Raw genomic sequence first — 27,470 nt, forward strand, 5'->3', positions numbered from 1 at the left:
TAGTTGGATATAGGTTTATTGTGGCACTGAATGTGAACAGGGACTGGTGTGGCCAGCACCGATGTGTGGTGGTGGTGGAGGGAGTGAGGGGAAATGGAGGGGGTAGGGCAGGGCCCAGGGAACCCCAGGCTCAGGCCAGGAATTGGGGTTGGGGTGACCTTTGCCAACCCTATCCAGAAATCTGGGGTGATGACTCAAGAACTGGCAATCCCTCTGGCTGGGCTGGATGAGGCAGCAGTGGATGGGAGGGGCTCACACATGGGAAAAGGCGTGGCTCTTGCAGAGGGGCTTGTCCTTCTTGGAGTAGAAAGTCTTTCCTTCCAGGTTGATCTGGCATATCTGAGGACAGCCAAGGTCAAGTCACATGCGGTTGGGGGTGGCAGGAGAGTCCCCGTCCCAACCTCTCAGGAATTCCAGAGGCAGGGGGTGGGAGGGAGGCTGGTAAAGAACATGGCACAGGGGTGAGACCCAAGTCCAGGGAGGGGGGCACTCACTGCACACACGAAGCAAGTGTCATGCCAGCTGAAGCCCAGCGCCTCCAGGAAGCGGTCCCCTGCGTCGATCTTGAAGTCACAGCCCCGGCATTTCGTGCCAAACATCTTCTCATAGTCTGAGGATGGAGGCAGAGAGGAAGGGGGCACTGAGTTCTGGCCTGCCCCACCCCCATCCCTTACCTGTGCCCCCCCTTCGCCACCCCCCTACCTCGCTCGCAGTAGGGTGCGCCTTCCTCCATGTAAAAGGCCCTGTTCCGAATGGGCGTCTTGCAGGCCGCGCAGGTAAAGCAGTGCACATGCCAGGTCATCTTTAGGGCATGCATGATCTCCTAGGAGGATGCTACAGTCACCAGGCAGCTCGGCCCCTCCTCTCCAGAGCTGGGGACACAGGAAGGCTGGCCTTGGGCCCTCTTCCTTCCTGTGGTAAATGTTACATCTGCACATACACCATTCTCACTCTGCCTCCGGCCCTGAGGTCTCCCGGTAGATGTCCACTATGTTTCTGAGATTTGCCGTGTCCAGATCTCAGCTCCTAACCTCTGTACCCCAAACCTGCCTCCCCGACAGCTGTCCCTATCTCAGTTGACAGCAACTCCATCCTTCCATCTGCTCAGGCCATATGCCCTGCTTTCTCTCATGCACCACATCGGATCTTCCAGGAACTCCTGCTGGGTCCGCCTTCAAGGTGCATCCAGATCTTGCCCACTTCTCACTTCCTATCTGACATGGGATGTGAACCTCAGGCACCCCTGGCCTTGGTGATGCACAGTAACACTGACTTCTGAGCTCCTCCTTCTGCCCCTACAGACTGATACCAACCTGAGTGAGTCCACATTCCCCTCTGCTCGAATGACTCCCTGCCTTTCCCTCTGGCCTCTGTATCCTCTGAGCTCCCCACATGGCCTCTTGCCTATGGTTGATGCACCGGGCCCGCCAGTCTTGGGGCTTCACACTGGCTGTCCCCTCTGCCTGGACTGCTCTACCCCAGGTATCTCCACGTCTCACCCCTCACTGCCTTCAAGTTTCTGCTTCAATATCCCTTTCTCCATGAGGCCCGTTCTGACAACACCAGTTAATACTTCCTAATCTGCCTTTCCTTTTTTTTTTTAATTAAAAAAATTTTTTTTAATGTTTATTTACTTTTGAAAAAGAGAGAGACCGAGCACGAGCAAGAGAGGGGCAGAGAGAGAGGGAGACACGGAATCCGAAGCAGACTCCAGGCTTCAAGCTGTCAGCACAGAGCCTGATGCTGGGCTTGAACTCACGAACTATGAAATCATGACCTGAGCTGAAGTCGGATGCTTAACCGACTTAAGCCACCCATGTGCCCCCAATCTGCCTTTCCAATGCCATGTTCCCAATACTTTTAACTCTGTTCTCTTTATCCCTGAACACTTTTACTAACACACCACCAAGTAATTTACTTATTGTGTCTACGGCTTATCATCTGCCTTTCCTCCCTTCTTCCTGCTCAAATGTAAAGTCCAGGAGGGAGCCAGTTGTGACTGTTCTATTAGTGGATATACTGTAACAGTGCCTGTCTCTGTGGGTGCTCATCAGCAAATATTTGCGAGTTAACCTGCACTACTGGAGTGGGAGGAAGCAGAGGCTCAGGGAGAGTCTGTGCTCTCACTGGCCTCGGCTGTCAATCCTGAGGACCCTTGGGCCAACCAGGGTCAGCAGCATTCAGATCTAGAGCAGGCAGAGGGCAGTGTGGGGCTTTGAGGGGGTCGGATCTGTGGCTCCAACCAGACCTTGCTTCTTAGCTGGGTAACTTGGCCAAATTACCTTCTCTTGACAGTTGGTTCCTTCCCTTGTGATCTGGGAACCTAATCCCAGCCTTGCAGGTTGTTGTAAGAATGCTCCTACAGGGGCGCCTGGGTGGCTCAGTCAGTTAAGTGTCCGACTTCGGCTCAGGTCATGATCTCGCGGTTTGTGAGTTCAAGCCCCGCGTCGGGCTCTGTGCTGACAGCTCAGAACCTGGAGCCTGTTTCAGATTCTGTGTCTCCCTCTCTCTCTCTCTGACCCTCCCCCCTTCATGCTCTGTCTCTCTATGTCTCAAAAACAAATAAACGTTAAAAAAAAAAAAAAAAAGAATGCTCCTACATTTATGTTGGGGGTCCCAGACCCTGTGCCTGCCAAGGTGTCGTTGGGGGAGCACCTATTTCTGCCTGTAGGGATGGTGAAGACCAGTTTGTGCAGAAATGCCTGGAAGGGTCAGGTTGAAATCTAGGTGTTACAGTGAAATCTGATTTTCAAATGGTGCCCACTAATTTATTATTATTTTTGTTGTTGTTTATTTATTTTTGAGAGAGTGTGTGAGAGTGTGAGCAGGGGAGGAGCAGGGGGAGGGGGTGGACACAGGATTCGAAACGGGCTCTGTGCTGACAGCAGCGAGCCCAATGGAGGGCTTGAACTCACAAAGTGCAAGATCATGACCTGAGCCAAAATTGGACACTCAACCAATTAAGCTACCCAGGCGCCCCTATTGCCCATTAATTTAAAAGGACAATGTAGACCAAGCAAGACATGTGGGCATCACCTAGCTCTCAGATGGCCTATCTGTGCCCTCTGCATCTATGTCACATCTCACATATACCTCACAACCATCCTGGCCAGGAAGTTACTGCCACCATTTTAGTGAGGCCCAGAGACAGTGACTTGCACCAGGTCACATAGTCAAGAGATGGTAGAAATGGGTTTCGTGCCCAAGTCTGGCTAGCTTCAAAGCTGGCTCTTCCCACTGTCTGGTGTTGCCTCTTTTCAAGGAGCGGACAAAGGGTCCAAGGGAAGGAACTTGGCTGCAAGCTGGCAGGACAGGGGGCTCGGGCAAGAGCATGGGCAGCCCAGAGCTGGGTCCAGTGGATGTGTGAGCAGGGAGGCAGATTTCTGCTGGTATTCAGAAGAACCTGTAAGTCAGTTACCAGTGTTTATTTTACGCCCTAGTTCCTAAATCTGTCTGCCTCTCCCATCCCCAATGCCCTGACCCAGGCCCCAGCAGCCTGTTCCCTTCCCTAGCTCTGTTTCCCCCTTCCCAGAGGAAGCTTGCTGCAGCACAGCTGACCTCATCAGCCCCAGCTCCAATCTCCTAACACGGCCCCCACTCACCTCTTCTGCCTCATCTCACACCCTTCCCAGGTGTTACCTTGTGATACGAGCTATTCCTTCTGCTTGGAGTGCTCTTTCCTGACCCTTCTTCAAGCTAATTCCTACTCATTTTTAAAGTTCAGCTTAGAGGCCACTTCCATCCATTCCTTCAACCATTTACTGACCACCTCCTGTACACAGAGCCCAATCTAAAGCAAGAGCAAAACAGCCCTGGTCCCAGCCCATGGAGTTCACACCTGGGGAAAAGATGGGGCAAAAGGACTGGGAAGTAGTGAGCAAACTGTGGGAGCCCTAGCCTGGTAGAAGGATTACGTCTCACGGGAGGTGTTCCTAAGGAAATGATATGAGTCCAAGATGAGAAGGAACAAGATAAAAAGGGTGCTAAACTAGTATTCCTGGTGGAGAGGACAGAATGTGCAAAGGCCCTGTGGTAAGGGAAACAGCACACTGGCAAAATGAAAGGGCCCACATGACTGGAGCACTGGAGAGGGGCTAGTGATGAGAGGTGAGCCTAAAGAGTATAGGTTTCCAAGGGCACCTATGTGATTCAGTTGGTTGAGCGTCTGACTCCTGGTTTTGGCTCAGGTCATGATCCCAGGGTCATGGGATCAAGCCCTGCATCAGGCGCCGTGCTGAGTATGGAGCCTGTTTAAGATTCTCTCTCTCCTTCTCTCTGCCTTTTCTCTGGTTCATGCTCTTTCTCTCTCAAGAAAGAAAGAGAAAGAATGAAAGAACGAAAGAAAAGAGTATAGGATTCCAGATGCGGTCCCCAAACCAGGGTAGGCCCCATCTAATGTGTCACTCATGCTGTGCTGCTTCCCTCCACCTCCACTGAGACAATCTCCACTGAGACTGTCCTGTATTTCTCTCCTCGTGCTCCACGCTGATCTTCCAGGGCAGGCACAGTTCTGAGCTCTGGGTGCAGACAGGGCATGGAGCACCCAGCAGGTTGCGGAGGTAAGCTTCCTTCACCTTCCCCCCAGGGTGAGGTGGGGGCTTCCTAGAGTTTGTTAGGCCCTGAGTCCTTGTAAGAGGGGAAGCTAAGGGCCCCTGAGTTTCTGTGGAACATTAGCCTGAGCTGGGGCACGAGAGGGTTTGCCACCCAAGGCTTGCTCCAGGACCTGGGAGCCAGCCAGGCCCTATTAGCCTTGGCTTCCCATCTGTGGCCTGGGTGATAACCCTGCCCACCCGGGAAGGGGGAGTGAGGTAGGACAAGAGTGCAGTGTAACACAGAGCAGTGATTGAACAGGAGGGCCTTGATCTGTAGATGCCCAGCTCAGGAAAGGTTCTGGGATCCAGCCCATTCTGTTAAAACAGTCTAATGGGGTGTGGCCTAGGCTGGCTGGGAAATGACTATGATCCTGGGCAAAATTCCCTCATCTAAAAGACGGGAATACCAAACTGACTTCCTACAGTACAATTGTGAAGCTGGATGCCTACACACTTTAAGTGCACCACAACACAAATTGGCATTACAGTGACAAAGACTGTGATCATATCCAATTCCCCCTTCCTGTCTACTGATGGAACCTCCATTTTTTGCTGGGCACATGACTGCCCCAAAGATACTATATTTCCCAGCCTCTCTTACAGCTCAGCAGGGTCACGTGACTGGGATTTGGCCAATGGGATGGAAGCACAAGGGTTGGGTGGCAGCATCTTCTAAAGATGGCTGCCACAAGACTTCCATTCCTTCTTCCCTTTCCAGCTTCCTGCTGGCTGAAACGTGGAAATTTTAGCTGAGGCTCAAGGGTCTTCTTGGACTGTTTAGTAAGCCTCTGCTGAGAATGGCCAAGGATCAAGATACAGAAGCCTAGATCTGTCTACTAGTCCCGGACTGCCCACCTCTGGACTTTCTTAAGTGGGAAATAAGCTGCCACTATTTTGAGTTTTCTACTGCTCATGCTCAAAGTAATCCTTACTAATATGAACATCACCACAGAGCTCTCTGGCCACATCTGGTACCTCTGCCTCTGTATCCAGAAATAAGGAGAGGCATGAATGTCAGGAAGAGCCCAAGCAGGGAGTCAACAGTGCCTGGGGCCACTCCAGCATAGCTCTCATGCTCTGTAACCTTGGGCAGTTTCTCCTCCTCTCTGGGTGTCAGTTTCCATACATATGCAACAGGAACCCCTTTAGCTTTCACCCTGCCTGCTCTGCCCCCTTTGCCTCTGACTGTACCCTTGGCTCCTGACATCCTCTGAGTCTTCCCATCCTAGTGTGAGCTCCTGTGGGCAGGGCCTGTTACTTCACAATGTGTCCTCAAGCATGGGTCACACTATCTGGCACACTGCCCACACTTAAGAGAATGAATGGGGGAAGGCAGATGGCCCATCACTCTTTGCTCATGACACACACTGACCAAAGTCCCAAGCCTGGCTCCTGTTGGCAGCTAGGTTGCCCTGCAGAAAATATGACCAGGCTCTACTGTGTGCTTAGCTTCAGTGGGAAGAACAGGATTTTTTAGTGTTTATTAACTTTGAAAGAGAGAGAGACAGAGAGAATCCCAAGCAGTCCCTACACTGTCAGTGCAGAGCCCGACGCAGGGCTCAAACCCATGAATCGTGAGATCATGCCTGAGCCAAAACCAAGAGTTGGACACTTAACTCACTGAGCCACCCAGGCACCCCAGGATTTTTTAAATCAAGATTATTATTATTTTTTAAAATGTTTTTATTTATTCTTGAGAGAGAGAGAGCATGAGCAAGGGAAGGGCAGAGAGCCAGGGAGACAGAGGATCTGAAGCGGGGTTCTGTGCTGACAGCAGTGAGTCCAATGTGGGGCTGGAACTCACGAACTGTGAGATCACGACCCGAGCCGAAGTTGGACGCTCAACCGATTGAGCCACCCCGGAGCCCCGGAAAGAACAGGATTTTGAATCACAAATTTGTGTGTCTGCATTTCTGGCTTTGTCACTCCATAGTTCTATGCCCTTCAGACACATTGAGTTACCTGTCAGTTTCTGTCCTCTCATGCACTGACATGGCAGACACTGTGGATTGGCCTCCCCAAAGCCTGTCATGATACTCTTCCTTTTCCCCTTCCTTTTTTATGGGAGACAAAGGCTAAAATACTGAGTTTGCCAAAACCCCCCACAGCCCAGGTGCTCATAGGATAACAATTCCAAACACAGAGATGGAGATGCAAGTTTCTGGCTTTCCTTCCAGAGTCAAAAAGCAAAACCTTGTTAAAATCATGCCATTTGGCCCTTCCCTCTCCTTCCTGCCTGAATATACAAGAATATCAGGCCTGGGGCTTGAGTCGTCATCTGGTAACCATGATATGATAGGCTTGGGGACAAGGGTCCACATGCTAAGGATTTCCGAGCCAAAGGCAGGAAAAGACTAAAGGCATCCTTAAGCTGCTGTTTCAGCTCTGGAATTCTTTTTATTTATTTTTATTTTTTTATTTTTAAAATTCTTTAATCTTTATTCACTTTTGAGAGACAGAACATGAGTGGGGGAGGGGCAGAGAGAGAGGGGGGACACAGAATCCAAAGCAGGCTCCAGGCTCTGAGCTGTCAGCACAGACCCTGATACGGGGCTCGAACCCACGACCCCTAAGATCATGACCTGAGCCAGAGTCGGACGCTCAACTGACCGAGCTACCCAGGTGCCCCTCTGGAATTCTTTTTAAATGTTTATTTTTTTTATTTTTGAGAGACAGACTGAAAGCAGAGGAGAGGCAGAGAGAGAGGGAAAGAGCGAGAATCCCAAGCAGGCTCCACGCTGATGGCAGAGTCTGATATGGGGCTTGAACTCACGAACCGTGAGATCATGACCTGAGAAGAAGCCGGACGCTTAACCAACTGAGCCACCCAGCCGCCCCAACTCTGGAATTCTTATGGCTGAAGTAAATAACCGCTTCTGTTTAAATCTCTGCAGTAGGGTTTAGTTATTGCAGCTGAATGCAATCCCACGGACACAGCCAGCATCTCTTATTTTGGCCTCATCAGCACCTACCTTCTTTCTTTGGGTAATGTCATCTTGTTTTATTTCAGGGAACCAATCCTCCCTCACTCAGTCTATGGTTCAGGTAGGGCTGCCTGACCCCTGCTTCAGTGGGTGTCACCTGGGCTTGGCTAATCCGAGTCCTAGGGATTGGTCCAGAGATGGGCATGTGACACAAGCTATTCCAGTGAGCATCAGCACCGGGCCCCTTGGCGCATCAGCTTGCACGGAGGTGCAAGCTTCTCTTTGCAGTGCTAAGCTGGGGAGATGTAACCCTGGCACCACTGTGGCACCATCTTTGCCACCTTCTTGGAAAAAGTACGCGGGCAACGAAGCCAACGCAGACAAAAACAGACGCAAGTAGTGGAAAAAGTCCTGATGACCCCGAGACCTGCAGTCAGCAGGGCCTGAAGTTGGTGCCCCTTGGGCGTTCTGATTATTTGAGCTGATACACATATCCCTCGCTTTTCGAATGTCAATGTTACACCACCTCACTTTTATGAGAGACCCGCCAACTGAAAGGAATCCGATAAGGAATTTTGCTTTTAGGAAGAAAGGCGAAAAGTGAAAACGGCGTTCAGCATTTTGTTTTGTAGTGAGCCATTACTGAGGCAGCACACACCCTGTACCCTGAGCAGCAAGCGGCCCCACCCAGCTCCTTCCCTGGAAACCACACTTAGCATCTCAGCATCAAGCAGCCACAGTTCTGAACTGTGTCTATGAGCATCTGTGCTTTATCTCAATTTACTTCGTGCATCTGTTAGCAAGATGTGTCCTAAGGTACCAGAAAAGCCTACAAGAGGTTATTTTTTGGGTCTGGGAATGCTCAAGTTTTTTTCCCATATAAATGAGCAGTACTTCCTTCTTCACTTTATGCCATTTTGGCTTGGGAAAGTTTTCATAGGAACACTCTACTTTCAGAGAATCGGGGAAACCTGTACACTCTTTCTTGCTTGAGCCCCTCTGAGCAGGATTTTGGTCATTTGTTAAGAGGATCCTGGCTAACACAAAATGAGGCCAATGTAGCAGCCTATTCATGAAGCTGCTAAGGATCCAAAGGGCTCATGACAGGAGAGCCTCTAGGCCTAAGAGTTGCTCAATAGTACTCCTCAATGCTGACAGGGTCAGATTCACCCTCCCACCCACCTGCCAGCCTTACTCACGCCTGTGATCTTCTTCTTGCACTTGGCACAGCTGGGTGCATAGCGCACATCATAGCAGGGGGGGCAGAAGATGGCACCCTTCTCCTCAAAGAAGCCGCCCTCTTCCAGGACCTTCCCACACTGGCTGCACACAAATTCCTCAGGGTGGTATGCATGGCCCAGTGCCACCAGGTAGCGGCCCCTAAGAGGGAGGCGAGGGCAGTAAGTGGGAGTGTATGCAGAAGAGGTGGGAGGTCCTGGCCAGAGCCCAAGTGGCTTTAGTGAACACCTGTTCTGAAGCCTGGAAGGGAAACCCTTTCTCCCAATTTTCCAAATGAAGGAGAAACAGGCTTGGGAGGTGACCCAAGTGATGACACAGTGATGAAACTGTGCTGCTTTGATGACAAGAGATGGGGACAGAGGCAGTGTTGGAATAAGGAGGATTACATTGGGTGGGGGCTGCTGACTTGGGCCTAATGAGACAAACCAGAGGAGTTGGTGCCCTGGGAACGGGAGGCCCAGAGTGCCCATCAGCTCCGAAGACCAGTAGGTACCTGAGCCGATCCTGGTGCCCACCCTGTCCCACTTGCCTAGTCCATCTGGCCTGGAGAAGGGCCTGCAGGTCCCAAATAAATGAGGGTGTCTGAAGAAGGGGATTCTCTGCAGAGCCTGAGAGCTGACAGGAGTTGAGAGCAGTGCAAGACCAGGGCTGAGAACTACCAAGATTCTAGAAGCCAGCATACTGACTGGGGGGCTGTGTGACCTTGCTGGGCCCCAGGGAACAGTGCAAGGAGAGAGAGGCCTCTGGCCTGTCTACTCTGAAAGCAGAGATTTGGCAGAGACCAAGTGAGAAGGAAGGAGAGGCAGAGGAGCTGGGAGGGGCAGGCCCTTCCCTGCCCAGACAGCAGCCTTTCTAGGGGTGCTGCTTGAATGTATTGTTGGTACTTCCTCCATTTCAGCAGGGCAAACGCTGATAGAGGCTGATGCAGGGTGGGGTGGGGGAAGTAATGCAGGATGCAGAATCTGAGGACCTAGGCCAGGTCCCTGCCCCCACTGCAACTGGGAACTGAATCCTTATCCTCCCACAGTGACAGCTGAGATGAGTGGGGAGGCAGACGGGGGAGCAGAGGTCGGAAAGATGCCAGGGCCAGGCTTTAGGACAGGAAAGGCCAGGATAGGAAAGGAACCGGGCCACCCACCGGATGACCTTGTGGCACTGGTGGCACACGGGAGTCTTGCCATTGCTGCCACCACCTGCTCCTGTGCCTCCTCCAGTGGCTGCTTGCACGATGGAGGTGCGGTTCTGCAGAGGTGTGGGTGTGGCTGGCTGGCTGTGCCGGGTCAACACCGTGCTGGTCTTGTCCGGGGCGTAGCGCTCAGCAAATGCAGGGTCCACAGCCCAGGGTGGGCGGCTAGTGGGGCTGGGGGTGGTAGGGCCTGCCAGGGCCAAGGAAAGTGGCTCCAGGGGGTTGCCCAGGGACCCCAAGTGTCAGAGGGTCGAGCCAGGGGCAACTTGGAGCACCCCCCCCCCCCCCACCCTGCATGCCCCTGGAGGCTACCCACCCTTCCCAAGACCCAAGCCCACTCTCTCTCACCAGGCCAGGGTTCCTGGGGTGTAGCTGAGGCTGGGGCTGGGGCTTCTGTCCTGGGCACCTGGCTGCAAGATCTGCCATTCAAGGCCCTGTATGGCTGGAGCTCCTGGCACGGCCCCACCCCCCAACCTTGGTCTTCCTGGCCCCATGGGAGATGACTGGGTACATGAGAGTTGCTGGGCTGAACTCCAGGTCCCACTGGGATAGGTATGTGTAGGGCAGCTTCTCCTAGCCAGGTTCTAGCCATCAGGTCTGTTGTGTGGGACTGGGAGGTGGAGAAGGGCTCTCCCTTCTGAGGCAGCTCTTGGGGCTTCCTCATTCCAGAGATCTAGCTCTGATGGCAGGTACTACCCCTCACTGAGACCCAGACTGGCATGGCCCACACTGGGTTTGAACACCTAACACCCCCACACCCAAAACAAGCCCACAAAGATAGAAGACAAAGGCGGAGAAAGCAGGGCTGAGAATGTTTATTTCCATGCCTAAGCCAGCACAGACCTGGCAGATAGCAGTACCATAGGGCAAAGAGGGAAGGCAGTGTCAGACAGAGCCAGGCTCTCTGCCAGGCCAGCAGGAGGCTCAGTCCAGGGGCAGGAAAGGAGTGGGTAGGCAGAAGCTGCAGCAACCAAGGGGGGTGCCCTCGGTGGGAGGAACAGAAGAGAGAGGCAGAGAGGGCAGCCGGCCGGTGAGGGCCAAGCTACGACTGCACGTTGAGCACGTGGGCAGAGCGCTGGTGGTGCCAGTCCCGGAGGCGGGTGTAGCGTGGGCTCTGCAGCTCCAGGACATACTTTTCCCTGGGGGGGCAGAGAGAGAAGAAGGAGGAAGTAGAAGGAAGGAGGTGAAAGGGAGGAAGGGAGGGAGGATGGAAAGGAGGAAGGAAGGAAGGGAGGGAGGAAGGAGGGAGGGAGGGAGGCAGGGAGAAAGGAAGGAAGGAAGGGAGGAACGAAGGAAAGAAGAAAGGAAAATGGAGAGCCCTGGTTGTGGACCCTCAGAAGCAGACATAGGGCAGTGGCTGGAATGGAAGAGACAAGAGGTAAGAAAGAGGGGCTACTGCCCATCCTTTTACCTTGATTTCTTCAGGTGTTCCTCATCCGGGTCTTGCACTGAGAGGGCAGAGGCAGGCATTGACCAAGGGAAGACAGAAGGCCACCCCAGCCCTGAGCCCTGGCAGAAGGTCACAGGGCACCAGAGCAGGCTCCATTTGAGCCCAGGCCCAGGCTAGGGGCCAGAAGGAGAGTCCGCCCTGCCCTGGGCTGGCACTTACTGAACTCGGTGCCCGTGAGGTGGGCAAGGATGCGGAAGGAACGGGACTGGCCTGTCCCGGGCCGAGGCCGCCAGTCCTCTGTGTCCTCCATCAGCCGCTGCTTGCTGGCATCTGGAACCAGCGGCCGGAGCGGCTGTCTGTGGGGAGGGCGTGGCTCAGAACTTCATGCTGGGGGTGGGTAGTGGGGGCAGCCCCTCCCAGCATTGGTGCATGTGGGCTATGGTGCTTAGGAGAGTGGAGGAGGGCAAGGCCAGGGCCCTGCTAGGTGAGGGGTGGGGAGGGTAGCTACGTGAGAGGAAAGGAGGGCAGCTAGGGTAGGGAGGGGCCACCGCCCAGAATGCAAAAAGGAAGGAAGAAAGGAACAGGCAGAGGGGGCTCACTGACTTGTCAGGGGTCTGCACCTGTGAAGGAAATAGACAGATGGACAGATAAAGGGACAAAGGGACAGACACAAGGAAGAAGAAAAATGGCAAGGGGTCAGAGTAGCCAGGGGCAAGGCTGTACTGAGTGTCTGGGGCTCAGTTGGCCCGACACCACACCCCAATCCCAGGCCACCAGTGAGGGGGGCCCTGCCTAGTTCAGAGCCTCCAGGAGGGCAGACCCTGGGCAGGAGCCACACCCTCAGAGGGGCCCTGTATCTACAGCCCCCGCCCCGGCCGCCAGGGGTCACTGCCGCACGGATCTGCCTCATGGTTCCAGCCGGGCTGAGGCGCAACGCAGACTGAGCAGCAGCGCGGGCAGCGGGCTTGGGGCCTTGGACAGATGGCGTGGGCGTGAGAGGTTGGTGGGCAGGACCGACGTACCCATTCTGCTGCAGGGCGCTGTCAGCGGGCGGGGGCGCCCCAAAGGGCCGGGCCGTCTTGTTGAGGGAGGCGCTGGGTGCAAAGGTGTACCGCGGGGGGTCCGCGGCAGGGGCCAGGGCCTGAGCGGAGACAGAGCCGGGCAGGGCGGGCAGGGAAGACGCTGGGCAGGGGGAACGCTCAGCCGGAGGTGAATGCCCCCCTGGCGTGTCGTGGAGAGGACAGCGGTGCTCCAGCCCCACCCCCACACATCTGGACAGAGGCCTAGGGGAGGTGGGGGGGTGCTCAGGTTTCAAGGGGCCCATTTGGGAGGAATGATCTCAGCCCACGCAGGCCAAAGGGCAGACGAGTACGGCTTGTAGCACAGGCCAGCGGAAGGCAGCGGACAGATAGGCAGTCATGCATGGTGCCCAGACCGTGCGGCAGCTCCCGGACCAACTCCCAGTCTCCCAGACTCTCCCAGCTCTGGCCCCATCCTCTACTCCAGGCCAGGGATGGAAGTATCAAGGCTCCTAGTTGCCGGGGAGGGCAGGTCAGCCCAATAGTCCAATCCTACCCCTCCAACCACCCAGATGTCTCGCTCACATGTCCCACGTCCGTTGCCTACCTTCTGCGGTTTGCTCTGAGCCGGCTGGGCCCTGGAGGAGAAAGGGAAGGGGTGATAGGAGGCCAGGCCTGAGGGTGCCCCCACCCACTAGACAGGCCAGGGCCCTTGTACCTGCTGAGACCCAGGCTGAGGCGCTCCCCACAGGCACGAATCTTGTTCTGGGCTTCAATGTGTGTGAGGCCCCCTGCATTCTCACCATCGATGCTCAGCACCCAGTCACCCACAGCCACGCCTGCCTGTGAAGCTTTGCCTCCAGGAGTCAGCTGCAGACAGATGGAAGGTCATGGAGGCCCAAGCCTCTGCAGACCAAACTGAAGCCAACATTAGTCAACTCTGCTTAAGCTGCCCCACTTCTAGAACCTGGAGGCCTTTTCTTCAACATATTTCTGGGCAGCTGCTGAATACTAAAACAATCTGGGAGGGGTGGAGTTCATCTGAACCTCACAATCACCCCAATCACTGTTTATTTAGTTGTTTGTTCACCTCCATGACCCTCCTCCCCGCAGCCCAGAAACTGCTATGATGTCAACAAGCAGCCACCTTCAGGTTAAACCCCAAGCTTCTCAACTTCAACCACAGCCCTTGAACCCCCTGCTGGCCTCCTGCCTGGGCTATTTCACCCACCCTCTGGCTTGTGCATATGGTGAGTTCCTCTGTGACGCTGAGAGGTGCTCTCACTGACCTCTTACAATCCCAGCACCCTGTCCTGCAGCCATCTGCAGGGATCTGCCAGGACCCTTTGAGAGCCAGGAACAGGCCCCCATCATCTCCAGGTACCCCATGAAGTGCTTGAAAGGGGCCCAAGGTGTCAGCTAGGGGTGTAAAAGAGTGTCACCCCCAAGCCTTCAATTGCCACATCACCCTCTTCCCTAATCCTTTGGGCTCTGCCTTGGGAATCTCTGGTTCCTGTGGCAAATAAGGTAATAGTGGCTGGCAGTAATGGTCACCACTAGCATGAACTGAGCCTGCCAGGAAGGACTTCTGGGAAGTGGTGGGCCTTGATGAAAGGACAACGGGATGTGTTACCCAGGGGGTGAGAGAGTCTACTTAATGATGGCCTTGAATGCTGGGACGGGGAAGGAACCAGGACTTGGCCTTGAGGTTAGGAGGGGCCATCAGCAGTTTGAAAGCTCCAGTGGGGTATTTCCCAGACCCCTGATAGAGGTAACCCTGACAAATCCCACTGGACCCTACTGGCCCTCTAGCCCGGAGGCAGCGACCCAGAAAGGGGTGGGACAGCTGTTCATGGGTTTAAGCCCACAGGGCTGCCCAGGTTTCTGTCAAGAAGCCTGGCATTAAGTAGACTTTTATGGGGGAAGTGCTGGAAGGCAAATTCACACTTCATAGGTCGGGGGGGGGGGGTGGGTAGAACTGTGAGGTACTGGCTATCCGTGGCCCCAGGAGGCTCCTTAGTGGGCTGAAGCACAGACTGAGTTGAGGCAGGGAGAGGGGAGGTAGGAGGTTCCAGAGAGATCTCCAGAAGGCAGAGAGACCAGATGCAGAGACTGACAGCAAGACTGACTAGGGCAAGAAGAGAGAGCTGGCTCTATTGCATGCTTGGGAGGTTATAAGGGCAAGACAGCTGGGTGCCTCCTTCTTCATCTGCTACATGGTAACAAAAGCAGCTTACACTTATTGAGCACCTAGTACTGTCACATACTAACAGTGAATCTTCTAACAACCTGTGGAGTGGAGTCTCAAATTATATGCATTTTACACATGAGAAAAAAGACAGGTTATGTAACTTGCCTCAAGCTGCTCAGTTAGTCAAGAGGCAGGACCAGGTCTGATGCTGACCTTAAGGCTCCACTACTAGGCTACCTCTGCTGGGTGTTGGGACCCAACTCAGAGGTCAGCCCACCTAGAACAACTTGCTACTCTCTGGCTGGGTCTGGGGCCTAGATCTCTCTTGCTTTCAGTTCAATCCAACAACCCCTTATAATGAGCATAGAAAAGGGACACCCTTGAAAGGAAGTGACTTACTCAAGGTCATGGTGAGTCAATAGAAGGGAAACCTGGTCCAGCCACTCCCTACCCACACATGCTGACTCCTGGGAGGTGTGGGCTGAGCCTGAGGTAGATAGAGGTCTTGGGGGTGGGCAGGAGCAGCTGGCGCTCAGGGAGGGGTGGGGAATTGAGGGGTGGGAATTTCCTTTCCTGATTGAGGAGGATAGGAAGCACAAGAGGGATAGAGCAGTGATCAGAGAGGTGGAGAGAGAAGCAGGAGAAAACCCTGGGAGTGGGGTGGGGTGGCTAGAGAAGCAGGGAGGTCTGAGGATTCAAGGAGGGGAAAAGCCAGAGGGCTGGACACTGCAAGGGGTGAGGGTGAGTCAGCCTGAGGGCTCCAATGAGCGGCCCAACCCCCAAGTCTCAGACATTACCTCATCTCCCAGGCCTGGGCCCACAGCCAGCCCTAGCCCCTCCCTCCTCCCTGGGGTCAGGGGGGAGGGAGGGGCTGGCCTACCTCAGAAAAGACCACCCTACCCCACCACCCATCAGGGCCCAGGTCCAACTCCAGGGCTGGGCTCAGCTTGTGGCCCCACCCACAGCTGGGACTGCTGACAAGGAACCTCAGGCCCAGAGTGCCCCCAACAGGCCACATCTTAAAGTCCATCCCTCAGGCTACTATGTTGCCCATCTCCACCAATGAAGAAACTGAGTCTCAGAGTCCAGCCTATGGCTCCCCAGCCACAGTGGTCAGCACTTTCCCAGAAAGGGAGATGTAGAATACGTTTTCAGGGCTGGCAAGAGTTGAAGATTGCGTAGAGGTGGGTTTGTGTAGTTGGGGGACCACTACCGTAAGCTACCCAGGGGCAGGGCAGTTTCCAGGAGAACCCCATGGAAAGGTCCCTGGAAAGAACAGTGACCGCCTGCCTGCCCTGGCCACCAAGCCAACTCCCATAGACAAACTTGGTCTTGGGGCCCTTCTCAGGCTGTGCAGTGCCTAGACAACCTTCTGGCCCCCACCACGCTATGCTTGCCTTGGGCTTCCTGCCAACAGTTGCCTGCCCACTGGGCTCATGGGTGGGCCTCTCTGGACAGGCGATGTGGGGGCAGGAAGTCCCTACCCTCTCCTGACCCTCAGGACACAGACACCAGCCCAAAGGCTGGCCTCATTCTCTCTGGGCACCCTCGTTGTGTCCCACAACTGACCCTACAGTTGGAGCCATGGCCTCATGGTCACCCACTGAGGGGTCCACCGATGGCATTTAGGGGTTCAGGCCTCAGCCAGCCTTTTTCACCTCTGCAGACTCCAGCCACCAGCTGGCCATCCCAGCGTGGGGCTGCATTCTTGGGCTTATAAGGCAATACCCCTGCCACAGGGAGGAGCCAGCCCCTCAGCTCCGCCCCTCACAGGGAAGGCCCTCAGGAGCTGAAGTTAGAACCCTAGAGCCCCATTCCACACCCTTGCTTCGGGTCAGAGGCCACTGCATCCTGAATAGGACCAGGGGATGAAGATAGAGAACCTCACAGAGGCTGGAGAGTGTCCTCCTCCCCACCAAACTGCAGACCATCCCAGTGCCTGAATTCAAATCCTTGCTTGCCAAGGAATCACTGAAAGGGCCCTTCCACCTCTCTGAGCCCTGAATTCCATCACTTGGAAAAACAGGGTGACAACTGCTATTTCCCAGGTGGCAATGAGGTTGAAGTGAGATCCTGCAGTCAAGAGTGCTCTTCCTGAAGCCTGGCTCCAAGCACTGCTCCCTCAAGCAGGTTAGATACTTCCTGGAGTCCTCAGGCTCCCCTGCTCCAGAATGGGCATCCCCCAGGGGCCTCAGATTTGGCCCCAGTAGCTTTGTGGAATGGCATCAAGTACAAGACAGTGCTGGGGAACTGTGGGTGCTCCTCTCCCAGTACCCACCTGGTTGAGAGCCTTTGTGGTGGGTGCCCACCACATCTCTGGACCTAGATACCTCCTGCCCTACTGGACCTGGCTCACTCCTGCTCAGATTCTTCCCATCACCCACCACAGACTTGACACCCAAAGACCCCTGGGAATAGCACCTCCCACAACCTTGGCTCACCCGGGAGATGGAGAGGGGCACATTGAAGTCCTTGCCCCCCTGCAGCCGAAAGCCCCAAGGTGCAGGCCCCTCCAGCACCACCTTGAAGGAATCCATGGTGCCTGCTCCTGGGAGGAAAGAAAAGGTGAGTGGACAGCATGGTGGGTGTACAGGCAGGCCCAGCTCTGGATACCAACCTTGGACTGGTGCCAGGAAGGCACGAGCAGCCTCTGAACACACCCAGGGCACCAGCAGGCATACATCTTGTCAGGTGTGGCTGGCAGACCTCACTTTGCAGAGGCAGGGGCAATCCCCCTCCCCCAGGGACTGGATGATGAGGGGGTCCCTTCACTCAGTCTTGAGGTTCTTTTCATTCAGGAGTGGGCCGCAGAGCTAATTTGACATGGATTCCCCCCAAGCCAGCCTTAACCCTCGGACCGAAGGGTGAGTCAGGGGCCGGCGCTCCTCTCCCCCGCCCCCAGGTCCCGACAGGCAGGCCTCGCAGAAGCCTGCTCGGACTATATAAGGCGTGTAAGCTGACACTGTGCGGAGCCAGCGGAGGGAGCACACGGGGGCTCGGGACGCGAGGGGGAGGGGTGGGGAAGGAGGCTGCTGGAGCGGGTCCTGGCCATTCCCAGACGGGTCGAGGCTGATGAGGACTCCCAGGCGCTGGGGGCGGCACAGAGGGGCCGTGGCCCCTATGGAAATCAGAGAAGTCTAGGACCCCAAAGCGTGGCCAGGTAGGGGGCTCATCCTGGAGTCCAATGGGGGTAGTGCCTCCCGCACAGGCCTACTACCATCCCGACATGACTCAGTTTCCCCTGTCCCCCACCCGGGCCCAAAGCATTGGCAGAGTCTCGGGCGCAGGAAGCAGCGCAGGCGCCAATCCGCCCTGCCGCAGCCGGCTTCGCCGCAGGAAGGCGGGGGCGGGGGCGGAGGCAGGGGCCCAAGCCCGCAAGAGGAAGTGCAACACTGGCCCCGACCCCAGCGCCCTCCGTGGTCCCCAGCAGGCTCCTGCCCTCAGCTTGGCCCAGCCCGAGACGCCCGCGCGGTCGCCAGTACCTGCTCGGCCCCGCCGAGGCGCTGCTCGGTGGCTGGCCCCACAGAACCGCGTTGGGATCGGCCACCCGTGTTCTGACCCCGCCCCCACGGCCGCAGTCCGCTTTGAGCTCGCGGAAGGGGGCGGAGCCACAGGTCACGCCCCGTCAAAGCCACGCCTGCGAGCGGCTTCTCTACGACTGGGAAGCCCCACCCAATCCTTCCGCCCCGCCCAATCGCGAAGTCCCGTTTTACTTTGTGCTGGAAGGCCTGTGGCTGCCCGCGATCCCTTGATGGGGCGGAGTCTGGGCAGAGCCTGGGCGGAGCCTGGGCGGGGTCTGGTCTACAGGTCTCCTAGTCCAGGGACCAGCTGGCAGCTGGAGCAGCCCCATGCGCCTCCCTCTGGCCGAGCCGAAAGAAAGCGGCCTTCGGTACCAAACAGACCTGGACATCCTGAATCTCAGTTTCCTACTCAGAAAAATGGACAATAATACTCGCCTTGCAGGCCCATCGTGAGGATAGGCGTTGTTCCGCGGAAGGTGCAAGCCATCAGCGGCTCCAGAATTTCTAAACCGGAAGGACTTGCGGGTGTGGAGCACATGGAGGTGGGTTCAGATGATATGGGGACAGGGGATCTTGAAGCTAGGTTTGTAGAACCCTCTACAGAAGGCTGAAGATAATGGCAGGAGCGGACAGAGTTGAAGGGAGCCCCTGGCTTGGCTCTGAGCCTGACCTGTGGGCCTTTCCATTCCCTGACCCCAGGCAGTCAACAGCCCTCTGCCCTGGGACAAGCCCACACTGATGAAATGGGCTTTTGCCTGGTACCCCACTCCAGAGCGGTCAGCGCCTGTGGTGGGGGTGTAACAGGGTGACTCTAGCGGGGGTGGCAGAGTCCCCACTTTGTCCCCATGGGTCATCCCAGGCAGCCAGCGCAGGTGGCAGGGGAAATTGAGAGCCAGAGTGTGTGGGTAAGTGAATAGGTGTCCACCCCTTAGCTCATTCTAGGGCATGGCTGCTGCTGTTCTCCCCCTCTGCCATCATCACATTTCCCTCTTCTGCATCATTCCCCTCACTGAACAAACTATTGTAAGAGTTATCTTTAAAGAAATCCTTTTTTGACCCCATCTCCCCTCCAACTATTGCTCTTTTGTTCTATTCCCCTTGGGAATAGAATTTCTCACAGGAGTTATCTATAGCCTTGTCTGCACTTGCTTTCCTCCTGTTCTTGCTTTCCTTCTGCTCTTTCTTTTTTATTTTTATTTTTTATTTATTTATTATTTTTTTTTTTGCTCTTTCTTTTTTAAATGTTTATTTATTTACTTTGAGAAATAGAGAGATAGAGAGCAAGTGGGGGAGGGGCAGATAGAGGGAAACAGAGAATCCTAAGCTGACTCCAATCTGTCAGCGCAGAACCTAATGTGGGGCTCAAACTTACAAATTGCAAGACCGTGACCTGAGCTGAAACCAAGAGTCAGACGCTTAACTGGCTGAGCCACCTCCTGCTCTTTCTTGAACTCACTTCAGTCAGGCCATTGTTTCCACCAGTCCTCTAAACTGATTCCCTCTTCTCAGGGTCTCCAATGACCTCCACATCATCATGTCAATGGTGATTTCTCAGCCTTCCTCTTACCCTGCCAGGGAGCAGCACTGGTCCAGGTGCCTTCCCTCTTTCCCCTGGCATTGTGCCTCCTCCTGCCCCACTGGCTGTTCCTTCTCCACTTCCTTTGGTGGCTTCTTATCTGCCTCCCAACATGGCCATAATATGTTTTCTGGCTACATTCATTCTCTGGGACCCCATCTTGTCCTGTGACTATCAATAACACCTATATGCCAAGGACTCCCAAGTTATATGTCCAGCCCTGACATCACCCCAAGAACTCCAGGCTCTAATATCCAACACCATGCTCAATCTCTGTTTGGAGGTTTACTAGATATCTCAACTCATCATATCCCAATTTGAACTTGTGATTTTCTGCCTAACTTTTTCCTCACCTTAGTAAATGGCATCACAGTTCATCCACCTGATCCAGTAAAAATATGGCATTATCCTTCCTTTCTGTTATACCACAGACTCTGCAAATTCCACCTTCAGAATATGTTCCATATCTGGTCACTGCTGCCAGTGTTGTCCTAGCCACTCATCTTGTGCCTGGACATCTTAACAGTCTAACAGATCTTCCCGCTTCCATGCTTACCTACTCCAGAGTCTCCGTGCAGCAGCCAAGGTGATATTTTAAGCAGAAATCACATCACATCATCCTCAGCTTTTAGCATTCCATTAGGTTCTTGTTGCACTTGAAATAACACTAAGGCCCTTAATATGTACATCGCATTAATAAGCTCAATCTACCTCTCATCACTCTCCTCCTTGCTCACTCTGCTCCAAGCATGCTGGCCTCCTTACTGTTCCTCCAACACATCAAGCATATTCCTGCCTCAGGGATTTTGCACTTGTAGCTCCTTCTGCTTGGAACAGTTTCCCCTGATATCTAAACGACCAGCTCTCTCACTTTGTTCAGGTCTCTGCTCAGCTGCTGCCACCTCCAAAGGGCCTTCCCTGATCACCCTATCTAAACAATAGCCTCCTAATGCCTCACTCGCATCAGGCACTTAGTCCCTTACCCTGCTTTATTTTTCCCCATAGTACTTACCACCATCTTACATTATATTAGGTGCTTGTTTCTTCATTGCCCTTTGTCCCCATTAGAATGTCAGTCCCATTAGAGCAGGGACTTGTCTGTCCTGTCCACCATTGCCCCAGTGTCTGTACACAGTAGATGTGAATGAACAGATGAAAGAAGGATTGAGAAAGTGAAACAGCAAATGAGTAAAGGAACAAGCGGCAGCCTGGGGGTCCTGGCAGTCCTCTAGCAGAGGACTCCAGGGTCCTATTCCTTAGATTGTGCAAGGCTCAGACCTGGATGATGCCACCAGTGTTCCCTGCATAGGCAGCCCAAGGGAAGGAACAGGCCTCAGGCTAGGACACAGTGCCCCCTAGTGTCTGGGACACCTGCAGTTCCGGGGTGAGGCCCTAGAATCCTGGAGATCTGCAAAGACATTCTCTTTCATAGACCATTTGGGACCTCACAAAAATTTTTTTGCCATAAAGCAAAGAGGCTTGGATTTGTAATGAAAAGCATGCCAGAACAGAGATCCAGAGTTCTGGGTTCCAGTTCTGGCCATCACCCTAATACTTTGAGCAACCTCCAGTGTGTCCTGGGATTTGCTGAGCTGCCAAGGGCTGGCTTGTCACCATGGGGTGAAGGGGTCTCTGCTGTAGCCAGAGTGACTGGGGATCCCCCTGGCCTTAGCTTGCCCTATGGTTGGCAACCTGAGCGATCATGGGAAGACTTTCCCTGTCATGGGTAAAGTCTTAGGAGGAGCTTCCATAAGTGGGAAGGAAATCTATCTCCCCATGATTTCAACATCCTTCCAGACTTTTCTGTCTGTGGCCAGCACTGCAAACAACCCCCCTGCCCACAACCTCTTTTCACACATTGCATTTGGAGATACTTTTCAGACATCCAGAAGTCTAGTGTGCAATTGGATTCTTAAATCTGTTGCTCAGGGGGACTGGTCTGTGCTGAAGATATATCTTTTGGAATCATGAGCATTTAGATGGTCTTTGAAACTGGGAGATGGGTTTGGCTCACTTAGGGCAGTGGTTTTCCACCTTGGACTCACACTGAAATCACGCGGGAAATTGAAAAAGCACACTGGTGCCCAGGCCCCACCCAGACTGATGGAATCTCAGGCCCTGGGTGCAGACCCAGGCATGGGCATTTTTAAAAAGCCTCCAGGTGGGCGCTTGTGTGGCTCAGTCGGTTAAGCATCTGACCCTTGATTTCAGCTCAGGTAATGATCTCATGGTTCATGATTTCATGAGCCCTGCATCAGGCTCTGTGCTGACAATGTGGAGCCTACTTGGGATTCTCTCTTTCCCTCTCACTCTGACCCTCCTCTGCTCATGCACGCTCTCTCCTACCACTCTTTCTCAAAAATAAGTAAGTAATTAAATATTAAAAAAAATAAAAAATAAAAAGGCTCCAGGTTATTCTGTGTGCAGCCAGAGTTGAGCTACACCGTGTCTGAAGCCAGAGCCCCAGGCAGAAGTCTGGCAGAGGAGGAGCCAGAAGAGGCTGGGAAGGAGAGATTTGTGAGGATGGAAGAAAACCAAGTGGAGTGTCAAATGCTGCTGAGGAGTCAGGGAGGCCAGGTTGCTTTTGTTTTGGGGAGCAAGGAAGTTGGTGACCCTGATAAGAGCGATGTAATGGAGCAGGGGGGACCACGGGGAGACTTGAATTGGCAAAAGGGAGAATAGGAGAAAGTGGAAATGAAAGTAATCAACAACTCTTTTGAGGAGTTTCGCTGTGAAGAGGAAAAGGGAATGGGGAGGGGTCTGAAGCAGAATGCAAGGTCAAGGGGTGCCTGGGTGGCTCAGTCGGTTGAGCACATGATTTTGGCTCAAGTCATAATCTCACAGTTTTTGGGTTCGCGCCTGTGTCAGGCTCTGTGCTGACAGCTCAGAGCCTGGAGCCTGCTTCAGATTCTGTCTCCCTCTGTCTCTGCCCCTCCCCTGCTTGTGCATGCGCTCTCTCAAAGATAAGTAAATACAAACATTAAAAAAAAAAAAAAAAGAATGTGAGGTCAAAGGTTTCCTTTATTTTTATTTATTTTTTAAAGTTTATTTATTTATTTTGAAAGAGAAAGAGAGAGAGCAAGCATGCACAAGCAGGGGAGGAACAGAGAGAGAGAGAGAGAGAGAGAGAGAGAGAGAGAGAGAGAGAGAGAGAGAGAATCCCAAGCAGGCTCTGCACTGTCAGCACAGACCCTCACGAACCGTGAGATCATGACCTGAGCTGAAATCAAGAATCAATTGCTCAACCGCCTGAGCCCCCTAGGTGCCCCCAAGGGTTTCCTTCAAAGATGTTAAATTATGGAGCATGTTTACATGTGGCTGGAAATGATGATGATGGTGGTAGAATTCATTGGGCTGAGGAGAGGGGACAGCTCAGTGTGCTGAGCTGTGCAGTAAGGAGCTGGGGTCGGAGTGCGGGCTGGGGAACAGACATTTCTTCCATTGCAGGGGTGGAGGGACATGGTGCAGCTGCTGGGGCCCTTGTTGATGAAGTGGTGGAAGGACAAAGGCGTTCACTTCTGTCAGCTGCTATTTCTCCAGGATATCTTTGAGATGAGAATGGGTAGGGATGGAGAGGAGAAGGTAGGAAGGTCTTGAGAGGAGGAAAGCATCTCTCCTGAGAGTCTGTCTATCTGAGCTTCGAGATCACAACATGAGAGAATGTGGTCAGCCTGGTTATGTAATTTCCGTGGCCATGGGCAGCTGCCAGGGTGCAGGCACAGAGGGAAATTGGGTTCATCTGAAGCTGGGTGCTTTGCCAGACAAATAAGATGGAAGGAGAGAGGAGCACAAGGGGGTCACTCCATTGGTGGAGCACAGAATCTAAGTTGGACAAGGATGCGGACAGTGACTGGACAGATGGTGAGGAAAGGGTCATGTAAGTCAATGAGGCTGAAGAGGAGCTTTATGGGCCATGCTAGAGGAAGAGGGCTGGAAGGAGAAAAGGAGGTGGCTAGAGGTGGATGCTTGGAAACAAGATTGTGCCGAGGGAGCATCAATGTCATGAAGAAGAGGTTCAGGATGTGCCAAGGGCATGGGCAGTTGAGGCACAGTTGAGGTCAAGGGGCTGGGGGGGGGGCAGGTTCTTGGGGGGCATGATGCTTTTGTGCATGGAAGCCCCAGGGTTAGTGACCAGAGTAGCATGAGGGCACTAAAGTCTTCAAAAGGTTTGCTTATCTCCTTCTGGAACGTGGGCTTCTTGAGAACAGGACCTCACTGTCTTGAACATGGCTGTGTCCCCAGTGCCTGGCATAGAACAGGCACGTAAGTAAAACTCTAAGGAATGAATGCATGCCCGGTAGGTAATTTGAATTTTGTCCTTGACAGTTGAGGAGACTGAGGCCCAAGTTTCCCTAGAAGTGTCTGCACATTTTTAAGTCTCAGTGGAGCAGGCATTTTGGTTGTGCAGATCTTTGAAGTCCCTTTGACACCCCCCCCCCCCATTATTTCCTCCCCAGTTCAGGCTTCCTGGCCTCCGGTTAGACTCCCTCAAATTTGTTTTCCATGCTGCTCCTTTCTTTATCTGGCTGTGTCTCTCTGCTGAAGATGAGACCAAGCTCATTGCAGGATGGTCAGGCCTCTCATGCTCGGCCACCAACTCCCTATCAGCCTCTTGGAGCCCTCTGTGACCATGCTTTTCCCTTCATCTCAGGGCCGGTGCATACCTACACTCAGCCTGGAAAGCCCTGGGGCTAGCTGCCCATCTGGTAATGCCCTGCCTACCCTTCACACTTAGTTCAGAGGGCACCTCACCCATCAGCAAGCCCAATTTCTCCTCCTGCCCTACTGTCCCAGCCATTTTTACTGCCCAGGACTATACGGGCCATAATTATTTGCACCCCATACATCTGCTCTAGTGGACTTGAGCCCACGGGTCGCAAAGGTTAAGTCTGGCTTATGTGTGTCCCCCAGAACCCAGTACAGGGCACTGGTGTTAGGTGCAGTACACATGAGTGAGGGGCTGTGTGTCCATGTGGATCAGTGAGTGCCATTGCCAGGAGCTGAAGATTGGAGGTGCACAGTGTGGGCTATAAGGTGGGACCAAGAGCAGAGCTGGGAGGTTTTATTACCAGCAAATCTGTACACTATACATTGGGGGGCCCACAGGGCACATGAGGGGTCCTCCCCAAGCTGCCTGCCTTTATATCCGCAGGCTAGAGTGGATGCCGGTGTGTGTCCCAGATGTCCATTGTTTGCCCGCCTTCCCGGCCCAGGGAGAGCAGAGCACCTTTCTCTCCTATGGCAGAGATCCATACAAGGCTTTCAGGGCCGGTCGCAGGGGGCTGGGCCCTTCCTCCGCTCACGGCTCAGCAGCGTCACTAGCTTGGCCTTGAAGCCTGAGTGAGCACTGGGGCGGCCAGAGCCCCCCACCTCATCACTGTCATCCAGCTCCAGTTCCAGCAGCCTCCGGTACTGGGCCTCCAGGCTGCTGTCGTGGGCAGGGCTAGGCCAACCCAAGTCCTCGCTGTTATGGTAGATGGGGCTGGCCAGGGGGCTGTGGCGGCTGGGACCCTCCTGCTCCGGGTCCCTATCCCTGGGCAGCACGGGACCTGCCTCCAGCATGCACAGGTTCTCATAGAGGTGCTCGGCCTTGCCTGGGGGCACGCTGGCTCGCTTGCACACTGAGGCATAGAGCCCAGGTGCCGACTCATCATGGGGTGCCGGGCTCAGCAGTAGGGGTAGGCTCTGGGGCCCAGGCTCAACCAGGCATGCCCTCCGGGCGCTGGGTGGCTCGGGCCCCGGGGGCACCTCCCGTAGCTCTCCTGGTGGGTCCAGTGAAGGCAGGGAGGTAGCCCGAGGCAGGGGAGAGGGCCGGGGCCCAGCCAGCTCTGGCAGCCGCTCCCGCTGGCGGCCAATGGCAGCAGCCACAGCCCTGCACAGGTCGAGTGCTTGGGGGCTGCTGAAGGCGAAGAGGCCCTCGCCAGAGTCACAGCGGCGGCCGGCTTCAAAGGAGAACACGCCCTGGACATGGGGGTGGGGGGTGGTTTGGGCGGATTAGAGGTGGAGGGACCCGGGGCACCCCTCCACTTGCCACCCTTCCCAGCAGGGCCAGTGGGGTGGGGTAGCTGCCCAGCACCTCACCTTGTCAGAGCCGAACTTGCGCAGGAAGTGGTAGGGCCAGGTGTAGAGGGCCTGGGGGCTGGAGGGCTCCCTTAGCTGGATGGTGTTTTGGCCTAGCACCAGGAGGTAGGGCCCCTTCAGCTGGCAGCGGGTGGCAGCCTCCGTCCTCTGTACCACTACTGGAAACTCGCCCTCTGCAGGCAGGATGGTGGTGAGGCATCAGGTACAGCCTATATGGGTCCTCCAAAGGACCCAGCCCCAAGTATAGGATGGCTGAGGCTGCACCTGCACCTCCCTGACTCACCTTCCTGCCAGGAGGAGTAGATGGAATTCTCCTCCATGGGGACCAGGCCCCTCTTGGGAGCCTCCACCTCCCCTGATCCTGAGGGATACTCTCCTGTGCCCTAAGGAATGAAAAAAGGCCAGAAGTTAGAGCCCTCACCCCCACTCCTCTTCCCACATCCTTTCCCTGGGCCAGTAAACCAGGACTCCAGGACAAGCAGGAGCACCTAGGGACTTGGGTGCCACTTCCAGCTTTGCCCCTGACCCACTGCATGACCTTGGGCACCCCTCTATTTTCCCATCTGCAACCCCCAGCTTCCCTCTTGAGGGTGCCGAGAGCTGTAAAGTAGTGACACACAAGAGGATGTCCCCATTGCACCTGCACTTGGCCAGGGACTGGGCCTGCCTGTATGTGTCCCTAACAGCTTGGAGTGACAAAGGGGCAGGAGCTTCAGGGATGGGACACATGAGTGAACTGGCTACTAGATCCTCCCCAAGGCCTCTTTGGCCAACTCCCCCTTCCAACTCCTCATCCCCTCAATTCCTCGGAGCTCTATCAGCACCTCCTCCACAACCACCTTGGCCCATAGTAGTATGGCCAGGGTCACATGCAACAGCTTCCTCACTGGTTTTCTTGCTCCTGTTCATTTTCTTCATTTGTTTGTTTTTAATTTAAAATATTGTGTTGAAATACACAACATAAAAGTTACCATTTCACCATTTTAAAGTGTATAATTCAGTGGTTTTGGTATAGTCACAAGATTGTGCAACGATCACCTTTATCTAATTCCAGAATTTGTTCATTGTTCCAAATGGAAACCCTGTACCCATAAGCAGTCACTCCCCGGTCCCCCTTCCCCCAGCCCCTGGCAACAACAAATATGCTGTCTGTCCCTATGGATTTGCCTATTCTTGGTGTTTCACATGAATAGAATCATACTAATATGTGGTCTTTTGTGTCTGGCTCCTGTTACTTAGCATGATGGTCTCCAGGTTCATTTATGGTATTAGCATGTATCAGTATCTCATTCTTTTTTATATGGCCAGGTAACATTCTGTTGTATGGATGGACTATATTTGGTTTATCCATTCATTGGTAATGGACATTGGGGTTGTCTGCACCTTTGAGCTATTGTGAAAATCGCTGCTCTGAGTATTCTCATACAAGTGCTATCTGAACACCTGTTTCAATTCTCTTGGGTATACACACCTACTAGTGGAATTGCTGGGTCATATGGCGACTCTATGTTTAACTTTTTGAGGAACCTCCAGCCTCATTTCCTTTTGGTCTATCACAGACCCTGTGAAGCTGTAAAGCTCTCAGTCCCTGGCTCCCCAAAGACCCCCCACCCACGCCAAAGGCTTCTCTCACTCAGAATAAAATTCCAAACTCTGCATGTGTCCTAAAGTAGTTTCAGCTGGTCCCACCATGTTCTCCAGTTTTGCTCCCTCCTGGGTTCCTACCCATTCCTTATCCTCCAGCCACGCTG

The 27,470-nt window shown here is 54.2% G+C and overlaps 2 protein-coding genes and 1 long non-coding RNA gene across 9 annotated transcripts in view; 1 reads left to right on the plus strand and 2 right to left on the minus strand.

Annotated features, from left to right (window-relative positions):
* On the minus strand, positions 1-18,175 carry PDLIM7 (PDZ and LIM domain 7). 6 transcript variants are annotated; one of them, XM_058724769.1, is made up of 13 exons: positions 18,024-18,175; positions 16,983-17,089; positions 13,069-13,220; positions 12,958-12,988; positions 11,935-11,951; positions 11,551-11,687; positions 11,353-11,389; positions 10,290-10,351; positions 9,894-10,131; positions 8,716-8,896; positions 703-823; positions 495-610; positions 1-339 (listed from the first exon to the last, which is right to left on the minus strand). In XM_058724769.1, the coding sequence occupies exons 2-13, from the start codon at positions 17,076-17,078 to the stop codon at positions 253-255; spliced, it is 1,275 nt and encodes a 424-aa protein (XP_058580752.1). In that variant the 5' UTR covers positions 17,079-17,089; positions 18,024-18,175; the 3' UTR covers positions 1-252. The 6 variants fall into 6 exon arrangements, with proteins under 6 accessions (XP_058580752.1, XP_058580746.1, XP_058580738.1 ...); XM_058724763.1 differs by having other exon boundaries at positions 10,290-10,360; XM_058724755.1 differs by lacking the exon at positions 11,935-11,951 and adding an exon at positions 12,354-12,472.
* LOC131509272 (uncharacterized) overlaps positions 17,578-27,470 on the plus strand; it is a 25,154-nt gene continuing 15,261 nt past the window's right edge. For both annotated transcript variants that reach the window (XR_009260401.1, XR_009260402.1), the window contains exons 1-2: positions 17,578-17,701; positions 18,505-18,604. This is a non-coding gene — a long non-coding RNA (uncharacterized LOC131509272). The remainder of the gene's footprint in view (positions 17,702-18,504; positions 18,605-27,470) is intronic.
* Positions 24,686-27,470, minus strand: part of DOK3 (docking protein 3) — a 4,632-nt gene continuing 1,847 nt past the window's right edge. The window contains exons 3-5 of the mRNA XM_058724792.1: positions 26,003-26,102; positions 25,720-25,892; positions 24,686-25,599 (exon numbers count right to left, since the gene is read on the minus strand). Of these exons, the coding sequence (XP_058580775.1) occupies positions 24,901-25,599; positions 25,720-25,892; positions 26,003-26,102 (972 nt within the window). The 3' untranslated portion in view covers positions 24,686-24,900. The remainder of the gene's footprint in view (positions 25,600-25,719; positions 25,893-26,002; positions 26,103-27,470) is intronic.

This window comes from Neofelis nebulosa, chromosome 1, assembly GCF_028018385.1.
Source record: "Neofelis nebulosa isolate mNeoNeb1 chromosome 1, mNeoNeb1.pri, whole genome shotgun sequence".
NCBI lineage: Eukaryota > Metazoa > Chordata > Mammalia > Carnivora > Felidae > Neofelis > Neofelis nebulosa.